General features: G+C 39.4%; 1 protein-coding gene across 1 annotated transcript in view; it reads left to right on the forward strand.

Moving 5' to 3' along the window:
• LOC110458454 (sushi, von Willebrand factor type A, EGF and pentraxin domain-containing protein 1-like) overlaps window positions 1-9751 on the forward strand; it is a 43113-nt gene that overhangs the window by 17600 nt on the left and 15762 nt on the right. The window contains exons 11-23 of the mRNA XM_021510154.1: window positions 66-650; window positions 1897-2058; window positions 2321-2482; window positions 3075-3239; window positions 3418-3633; window positions 3971-4192; window positions 4487-4732; window positions 5309-5532; window positions 5889-6075; window positions 6420-6644; window positions 7197-7424; window positions 7748-8446; window positions 8576-8704. Coding sequence (XP_021365829.1) covers window positions 66-650; window positions 1897-2058; window positions 2321-2482; window positions 3075-3239; window positions 3418-3633; window positions 3971-4192; window positions 4487-4732; window positions 5309-5532; window positions 5889-6075; window positions 6420-6644; window positions 7197-7424; window positions 7748-8446; window positions 8576-8704 — 3450 coding nt within the window. The remainder of the gene's footprint in view (window positions 1-65; window positions 651-1896; window positions 2059-2320; window positions 2483-3074; window positions 3240-3417; window positions 3634-3970; window positions 4193-4486; window positions 4733-5308; window positions 5533-5888; window positions 6076-6419; window positions 6645-7196; window positions 7425-7747; window positions 8447-8575; window positions 8705-9751) is intronic.

Consider the following 9751-nt stretch of genomic DNA (forward strand, 5'->3'; position numbering starts at 1 on the left):
TGTACTACAAAAATTATGTAAACTATATAAATAATTGACCTATTTATTGAACATGACTTTGACAGAGAAGCATTTCCCTGGGCTGGCAGTGATGCAGTCGGAGTATGAGTACTACTACTACAGCGGCGACTGTGAGGACGTGAAACAGCAGGTAGTGGAAAGGTTCCTCACCAAGATCAGATCAGTTACACAGCAGATGTGTGGCAAAGTCCAGTGTGACACAGGGGAAGTCACTGTGAATTGTGGGGCAGTATCTCGCAAACGGCGTGCAACTGTTTTTGATACTGCTAACGAAAGAGACACATCAAGATTTAAAAGAGAATTAACTCATGCAGGAAGCGATAACTCCTCCAGCCCAGCAGATGATGGTCGACATGAGTTGACCGTTCACTTTGCTGTAAATGCTAGCGCTGAAACTTACAACAACACACTCCGAGGGCAGAGAATGATCTTACTGACATTGCGCCGGATTGAGATGGTAGTACAGCGCTACTTCGGGAGCGAGAACTTCACAGTGACTGACCCTGCCAACAACAAGTCCACAGATATGTTTCTGAGTGAGAACTATCACCCTATATATGGCCGCAAGTTTGAGGACTGTGGCCGGGGCTTTGTCACCAAAGTGTTAAATATCCACTTTGTGTCCTGTGGTAAGTATCAGTATGTTTATTGGTGACTTTTGATTTACAAAATAAAATGACTTTGTCTTTAACAGTTTCTTTGATTGCTAAGAATTTCTCTTTATATATTTCACAAATTTCGATCGTACAATATTGGGGGATAGATATTCGGAAAAGAATTATTAATCACTTGAAAAACATTTCAAATATTTACACCAAAAAATATGTACTCTCATGTAACGACCACATTGTAACACTTTCCATTCCTTAACCAGCTAGCTTGGAGAGTTTTGGACATTATAATACATTTTACCTCATCTTTATATCAGTGTGTCTAATTGGATGATACTGGTCCCATGACGGGGCGATAAAAAACATCATGTCTCCCTCAAGTTTCCCTCATCATATTCCCTTTATTCAGAACCTCTCTAGGCATGAGCCACCATAATCTTGCTCAGAATGATGGAAACAGACCACAACCATGGCATAACCTGATCATCTCTACTATTCTGTCATTGATAAAAAATAATCAGGCTATAAATAGTTATTGTCCTTGCAGTAGGGAATCACACTTCTTTATTTCTCCTTGATTAACCATGTTTCATGAGGGTGACCTGTGATTTCCGTACAGTAAGGACAATACATGTATAACATTCCCGAAAACTTGTAGTTACACATTAAAACAAACTGTACAACTATATTATAGTTGCCTGCCTTGTATTGTATAAATGAGGTACCTGCCGTGTATTGTACTATTCTGTCATTTTATACCCTATTTGCCTGTGTTATGTTGTAGTTGCCTGCCTTGTATTGTATAAATGAAGTACCTGCCTTGTATTGTACTATTCTGTCATTTTATGCCCTATTTGCCTGTGTTATGTTGTACCTTTCTATCATTTTATACCCTATTTGCCTGTGTTATATTGTAGTTGCCTGCCTTATATTGTATAAATGAGGTACCTGTCGTGTATTGTACTTTTCTGTCATTTTATACCCTATTTGCCTGTGTTATGTTGTAGTTGCCTGTCCTGTTGTACCCTATTTGCCTGTGTTTTATTGTAGTTGCCTGTCCTGTTATACCCTATTTGCCTGTGTTATATTGTAGTTACCTGTCCTGTTGTACCCTATTTGCCTGTGTTATATTGTAGTTGCCTGTCCTGTTGTACCCTATTTGCCTGCGTTATATTGTAGTTGCCTGTCCTGTTATACCATATTTGCCTGTGTTTTATTATCTTGCCTTTCCTGTTATACCCTATTTGCCTGTGTTATATTGTAGTTGCCTGTCCTGTTGGAATGTTCCATGATGAGAATGAGGATACATGTAAGTCATGTCCACAAAGAATGTACCAAGACAAGGAGGGGAGTGTGGACTGTAAATCCTGTCCTGGGGACACTATGACCTTGACCTCTGGAGCAGATAATGTTACCAAATGTTTAGGTGGATATTGTTGTTTTTTTATCTTGTGTAAACTCTGACCATTAGTATATATTGAACTAATCTATCTCTGTAAGAGTACGTTTTGAAATATCTGGTGTTTAAGACAACTTATGAACACATAATTTATTTAATAGCAATTAAAATCTTGATTGATCTTTCAGTATATGATCTGTGGAAATAGCAAACAAATTGAACAGTTTGTATTGTAGTAACTTATAGTGGTGCTCTCATTGTTAGTAAAATGTGTGTCTTTCTCACTAAGAGAGGTGTCCCGTTGGGCACTACTCTTCGACTGGACTGGAGCCCTGTTCTCTGTGTGGTGTCGGGTCATACCAGGAGGTCAGAGGTCAGATGTCTTGTAAAGCCTGTCCAGTAAACACTACAAACATGCCGGGACATACAGAGACTATCGGCAGCTGTAAAGGTAGAGTCAGTTACATACAGAGACTATCGACAGCTGTAAAGGTAGAGAGTCAGTTACTTACAGAGACTATCGATAGCTGTAAAGGTAGAGTCAGTTACATACAGAGACAATCGACAGCTGTAAAGGTAGAGTCAGTTAAATACAGAGACTATTGACAGCTGTAAAGATAGAGTCAGTTACATACAGAGACTATCAACAGTTGTAAAGGTAGAGTCAGTTACATACAGAGACTATCAACAGCTGTAAAGGTAGAGTCAGTTACATACAGAGACTATTGACAGCTGTAAAGATAGAGTCAGTTACATACAGAGACTATCGACAGCTGTAAAGGTAGTCAGTTACATACAGAGACTATCGACAGCTGTAAAGATAGTCAGTTACATACAGAGACTATCGACAGCTGTAAAGGTAGAGTCAGTTACATACAGAGACTATCGACAGCTATAAAGGTAGAGTCAGTTACTTACAAATAAATTAATTGATGCCACATAGCATTCAGATGTTCTACTTCATAAAATCTTTCATAACAAATCAATTTTATCAACAAGACAAGAAGATATAAAAGTGAAGGTGGTATATTTTCTGCCCTAAGAGAGGTGTAGTGCAGGGACATACAACTCCAGCTCTGGACTCCATCCATGTTTGCCTTGTCCTGTGGGGACTTTCCAGTCTGACACCGGATCACTCAGTTGTATTTTATGTCCAAGCAATATGACAACACTGACTCCAGGGACTACTGATGTCGATGTCTGTCAGGGTAAGTATAGTTCTAACCTTAACCTTGCTAAAAAAAACAATTGAATAAATCACTATGATTAAGTCTTACATATTGATTATTGGTATCATTGTGAATAAGTCAATGATAAAAAGACATAAATGTTTTAAAAAATATTTGTTTATCTTCATAAAAAGTCCAAACATGTTGTTCTCCTCAGCATTTGACTTTTGTGAGGATATTACCCAGGACAGCTGTAACAATGGTGACTGTGTTTCTCTAGTGGATGGCTATTTGTGTGACTGTCACAGAGGGTACACTGGTGACACCTGTGATATAGAGATCAATGAGTGTGATGCTGGTCCTTGTCTGTACAACTCTACCTGTCAGGACCTCGTGGACGGCTTCCTGTGTCTGTGTCAACCTACCTATACAGGTGAGGCAGTCAATGTAACGGTATACAGGTAAAATGTTACACCTATACAGGTTCAGTTATTGCCCTGTATAGCCCTGTGAAGCCCTGTATAGTTCACTTATACAGATAAGGTAGTAAATGTTCTTAGTAATGATAGGTAAGCATATAGGAATTGTAACTTCAATAATTCAATTTAAGAAGAATCTTAATGAGTCCGAGTCTCAAGAAGACACTTTTTCACAAAATAATCAATAGTTTTTGTAGAAGTATATAATTAACTTTGTTCCCTATATATCACATTGAACCTCTATTACCTACCTGGTTGTGTTAATGCTGTATCCTCTCTATGTTTCTATAGGTGAGAGATGTGAGACACGGGTGAGTCTGTGTGACTCCAGTCCCTGTGAGAATGGTGGGTCCTGTGAGGATACAGACCAGGGCTATCACTGCTACTGTCCATTTTCCTACACCGGGAGTCTTTGTCAGAGTTATCTCCCCTGTGCCACCAGACCTTGTGACCATGGTAACTGTGAGACTGTCGGCCCAAACTTCAGATGCAGATGTCATCCTGGATTTATAGGTAACAATTCAAAAACATTTCACATTTTTTTTATCATTATTTCAAAAATTCTGTTTTAGAGGATGAATATCCACAAGCATTAAAACTTTATATTTTTCAGCTATCATATCTATATCGTTAGGAGGCTCTTGATTAAAAAGCCTTTTTTCTATGATACAGCATCCATATAAATTATTTGAAAGAAGTGACTAAGGGTTCAAAGTTTTGTGACACCAAGCATTTTTGTCTGCAATGGTTTGAAACCAGTTTATTACAAGATGTGAATTTTTTTTGTTATGTTTTTTTTTTACAAAGGTGAACTCTGTGACCAGCCTGACCACTGTGTGTCCCGACCTTGTAGAAACGGAGGGACATGTACTTCCAGGCCAACAGATCACGTCTGTAGTTGTATACTGGAGTACACAGGTCTGGTTTGTGAGACCCCCAGCAATGAGACCTGTGTTGGGGTGGTATGTCTGAATGGAGGGGTGTGTAGAGTTGTCGACCGTCAACCCCTCTGTAGGTGTGTACCAGGCTATGGAGGTCAGCAGTGTGAACAAGGTAAGGTGTCCTTAGAATATTATCTGAGTAAGCTGTATAAGTTCTGTTTGGACTTATATGATTTCCTGGTTTTAATAAAAATATGATTTCCTGGTTTTAATAAAAGAACATAAAGCATAAAGGCTTAAATACTGAACTTACTGTGATCACCCCTAACATTGACTTCTGATATGCAGTTATCTCCCCTTAAAATGCTCTTGTTTGAAACAGTGATCTCCTTGACCTTGTTTGAAACAAGTCAAGTCAAGTAAATTTTATTAAAGTCAAAACATGGTTTAAAACATGGTAACACTAATAAGGCTTTTACAACCGACTATAACAACAAGTAAAACAAAATGTAAATGAAACATTAAATTAAAACATGCATGCATACTAAGAGATTTGCTAAAAAAAAAGGAGCAGCACAGCACCGAGGCAGTGGTTTCCCCTTAGAATGACTTTGATATGATCCAGTGATCTAGCTAGCTCCCCTTACAATGGCCTTGTGCTAGACAAAGTTTCAACACATTTTGTTTAAGGAGTAGTCTTTCTCAGCATTTATCTCATGTTTTCCTGGTAATGACCTTGCATTTTCAGTAATTTCCCCTAATTTTGACCTGGTGTTTGACCCTTTGGGGTCTCCTGGGTCTGTGCTGTTTCGCCCTGGCCCAGGGGATCTGAAGTCTGTCACAGCTTGTATGTGGATAAGGACCCAGGACACCATGAACTATGGTACACCATTCTCCTATGCTGTGGAGACCAATGAATTAGCCTGGAAGGAGGGTAACATGTTTACTCTAACAGACTACGGACAACTTAAGGTATGACCTCATCACTTATTTCTGTTCCTCCACACTGGGTATGTTACCCTAGGTATAGTCTGTGCATACTGGAATTCAATTTAATCCTCATTCTAGACACTTAACATTTTTACCTGTCTGATTAATTAAGATGTCTTTCCCCCCCGTATCAGGCCTCAAGATCATGAAGCAATCTGAAGCATTATGAAAAGTGATGTCATACTTGATTGGCTAAGCAAAAACTTAAGTCTAAGATTGATTTATTATCCCAGGGCCAGACATGGAAAATATAGATCTTGTTTATGAATATTTAAGATCTTGTTAATTTATTTAATCATTTTCAGTCTTGAGTTTCAATAATGTTTTCTTATTTATAGTTATACATCCATGGCGATGTTGCTGTGACCACTGTCAGGGTGAATGATGGGAGGTGGCAGCATTTGTGTGTGGCGTGGCAGAGCAGTGGCGGCCTCTGGTGGATGTATGTCAACGGAACAATAGCACACAGGGGAGATAACTTGGCACAAGGTGACACCATTCCAGGGGAGGGATACTTGGTCCTAGGTATAACTCTTTATAACAAAAACTGATTGATATATGGACAATATGATGTGTGCAATGTTTACAAAATATGATATAATGATCTCTTAAAAATTGATTTTGTTCACCTTTAGAACAAGCTAATAAACACTTTGCCGTAAGTTAATTGTATCATTCACACAGAAGGACCAATGCATTGATTCCTGCACCTGATTTGCAATTGTTTAAGTTAAAAAATAAAATAAAGGGGTGATACTGGACCTGTTTGATATGTTACAGTAGTAAGCATTAACCAATTTCTCAACTCAGTGACAGTTGTAAGCTATAAGCCATTTGATAGTTTCAATTTGTCTTTAATACTCCTACAGGACAGAAACAACACACTGCTGGCGATTCCTTTAGTAGCTCAGAGGCCTTTATTGGGGAACTGTCACAGTTCAATGTTTTTGATCGAGTGCTTGATAATGAAGATATTATGAGGTTAGCCAATCAAAACATCTGTAACAAAACGTATGGAAATGTTGTGGCTTGGACAGAGGTTGTGGGAAATCACCATGGTAACGTCAGAATTCGGAGAGGTAGTCACTGCCTCGGTAAGTTAAACTTTCATGAGCGTTTTTATCCTACAAATCTATATGTTATACTCCACAGAGACCAAATAACAAATATACACATACATTGTGTGCACTTGTTTGCTTATCACTGTGTTTGTTTAAAACAAAAACTAAGATATGATATGGTGTATCCATGAAACAGGCTAGGATGTAATAGTGGACATTCCTGTCATACAATTGATAAATCACATTCTTTCATTACAACATCTCATTTTTTGTATTTTTTATTCAGAATGTTATCTAGCTAATATACATATCATTGAATTGTAGTCTATACAATCGCGGGGCTGTATGAGATCCAAGTTATCTTCCCTACAGGTGGTGACGTCAGTAGATCTCGCTATATTTTCATTCTTGATCTGATGCTGAGTGATGTAGATTTTAAGAATATATTGTTGAATGAAAACAAGAAGTTACAAACAAGCATTTTGAAAACTTTTAAGTTCTCTCACTGTAGTGTTCTTTTGATAGGAATTAGGATTTAAGGCGATCATGACCAGTTGATGTGTACTTTCGTTATCCTGGTTTCAGATGTAAATGAATGTCTATCTCCATTGTCCAACAACTGTATTCTACACAGACATTGCACAGACCTGATTGGTGGGTTTGAGTGTAAGAACTGTAGCTATGGTTACCAGGGGGATCACTGTGATGAGTCAATCAATGAATGCCATTTGGGAGTATGCCAGAATGAGGCTGCATGTATGGATGGACCTCTTCCTTTTGATTTTCACTGTGATTGCAGACATGGGTACACAGGTGAGTTTCTGTGTGGACTTTTTTTTATTAAATTTATATCAGCGATATGTTGACAATTCATACTAGTCGAACTAACTATGAAAGGCTATGTTGAGGCCAAAGTTTTACAAGAATTTTTTATGATTTCCTTGTTTTCTATCTGAATCCTTCTTTCACGAATGAACTGTTATCATAATGGTTATATCAAATGTAAAGATATATATTCAATTAAGTTTCATGTGTTTCAGTTTAAAGAAAGCCACATACTTTTATACAAAATTTAAATATCTTTTTGCCTTGTTTTGCTAATACAATACTTTCTGATTTACTTACTTCTAATCCAGGAGCCAGCTGTGAGGTGGTGATCAACGTGTGTGACTCCAGTCCATGCCAGGCTAACAGTACCTGTGTGTCAGGGTCAGATGGAGGCCACACCTGTCTCTGTCCTCCAGGGGTCACCCACTGTGATGCTGCCTTTAGAACTTGTTACTTAGGCTACTGTCAGAACAATGCCATCTGTAACCTAACCCAATCCAACCAGCCACAGTGTGTATGTCCTCTAGGCTTTCAAGGTCAGTTTTGTGAGGTCAAGGTCATTGGTTGTCGTGGAGATCCTTGTCAGAATGATGGCACTTGTACAACCACAAGTAATGGATATAAGTGTCACTGTAGAAACTCATGGAAAGGTGATAACTGCGAGATAGCATTTTCACCAAACTGTGATATGTATCCCTGTCTGAACAATGGCACATGTGTTGTCTCCCCTGACCAGGAGTTAGGGTATACATGTGAGTGTGGATCTTCACCTGGGTTGACAAGGGGACCGAACTGTGAACACAACCCTTGTGAAATGAATCCTTGTCAGAACTCTGGGACGTGTATCCTTCTGGCCGACAACAGCTACAGCTGTCTTTGTCCAGTTAACATAACCGGTCAGCGGTGTGAGGGGGATCCCATTAAACTGAAAACTCCCAAGGGGACACAATTCTCCTTGGAAATAACCACAAACACCCAGACCAAGACAACAACATTAAAATATGCAGGTAATGTCATTTCCCTGTTTTTGCTGAAGGAAAAATATAGATAGCATGAGGGAAATGTTTTTAAAATTGTTAAATTTTAAATAATCTTTATGAAGCCTATGAAATCTTATAAGGAGTTATACATTACAGGTGATGAAAAGTCCTGTTCGACTGTGGTGTGTGATAATGGAGGGACATGTATAGCCAGACAAGGACAGGATCATTGTATATGTACACTAGACTACACAGGGAGGGACTGTACCAGGTACAGACAGAGAGGTAGGCCTGGTCCCTGTAACTATATATACCCTACACAGGGACTGTACCGGGTACAGACAGAGAGGTAGGTCTGGTCACTATAACTATTTATATACCCTACACAGGGAGGGACTGTACCAAGTACAGACAGAGAGGTAGGTCTGGTCACTATAACTATTTATATACCCTACACAGGGAGGGACTGTACCAAGTACAGACAGAGAGGTAGGTCTGGTCACTATAACTATTTATATACCCTACACAGGGAGGGACTGTACCAAGTACAGACAGAGAGGTAGGTCTGGTCACTATAACTATGACTATACCCTACACAGGGAGAGACTGTACCAGATACAGACAGAGAGGTAGGTCTGGTCACTGTAACTATATATACAGAGAGGTAGGTCTGGTCACTGTAACTATATAGATACCCTACGCAGGGACTGTACCAGGTACAGACAGAGAGGTAACTATACCCTACACAGGGAGAGACTGTACCAGATACAGACAGAGAGGTAGGTCTGGTCACTGTAACTATATAGATACCCTACGCAGGGACTGTACCAGGTACAGACAGAGAGGTAACTATACCCTACACAGGGAGAGACTGTACCAGGTACAGACAGAGAGGTAGGTCTGGTAACTGTAACTATATATATACCTTACACAGGGAGGGGCTGTATCAGGTACAGACAGAGAGGTAGGTCTGGTCACTGTAACTATATATATGCCTTACACAGGGAGGGACTGTATCAGGTACAGACAGAGGGGTAGGTCTGGTCACTATAACTATATATATACCCTACACAGGGACTGTACCAGGGACAGACAGAGAGGTAGGTCTGGTCACTGTAACTATATATACCCTACACAGGGACTGTACCAGGTACAGACAGAGAGGTAGGTCTGGTCACTATAACTATAACTATACCCTACACAGGGAGAGACTGTACCAGGTACAGACAGAGAGGTAGGTCTGGTCACTGTAACTATATATATACCTTACACAGGGAGGGACTGTATCAGGTACAGACAGAGAGGTAGGTCTGGTCACTATAACTATATATA

The sequence above is a fragment of the Mizuhopecten yessoensis genome, unplaced genomic scaffold (assembly GCF_002113885.1).
Source record: "Mizuhopecten yessoensis strain PY_sf001 unplaced genomic scaffold, ASM211388v2 scaffold9615, whole genome shotgun sequence".
Taxonomy (NCBI): Eukaryota; Metazoa; Mollusca; class Bivalvia; order Pectinida; family Pectinidae; genus Mizuhopecten; species Mizuhopecten yessoensis.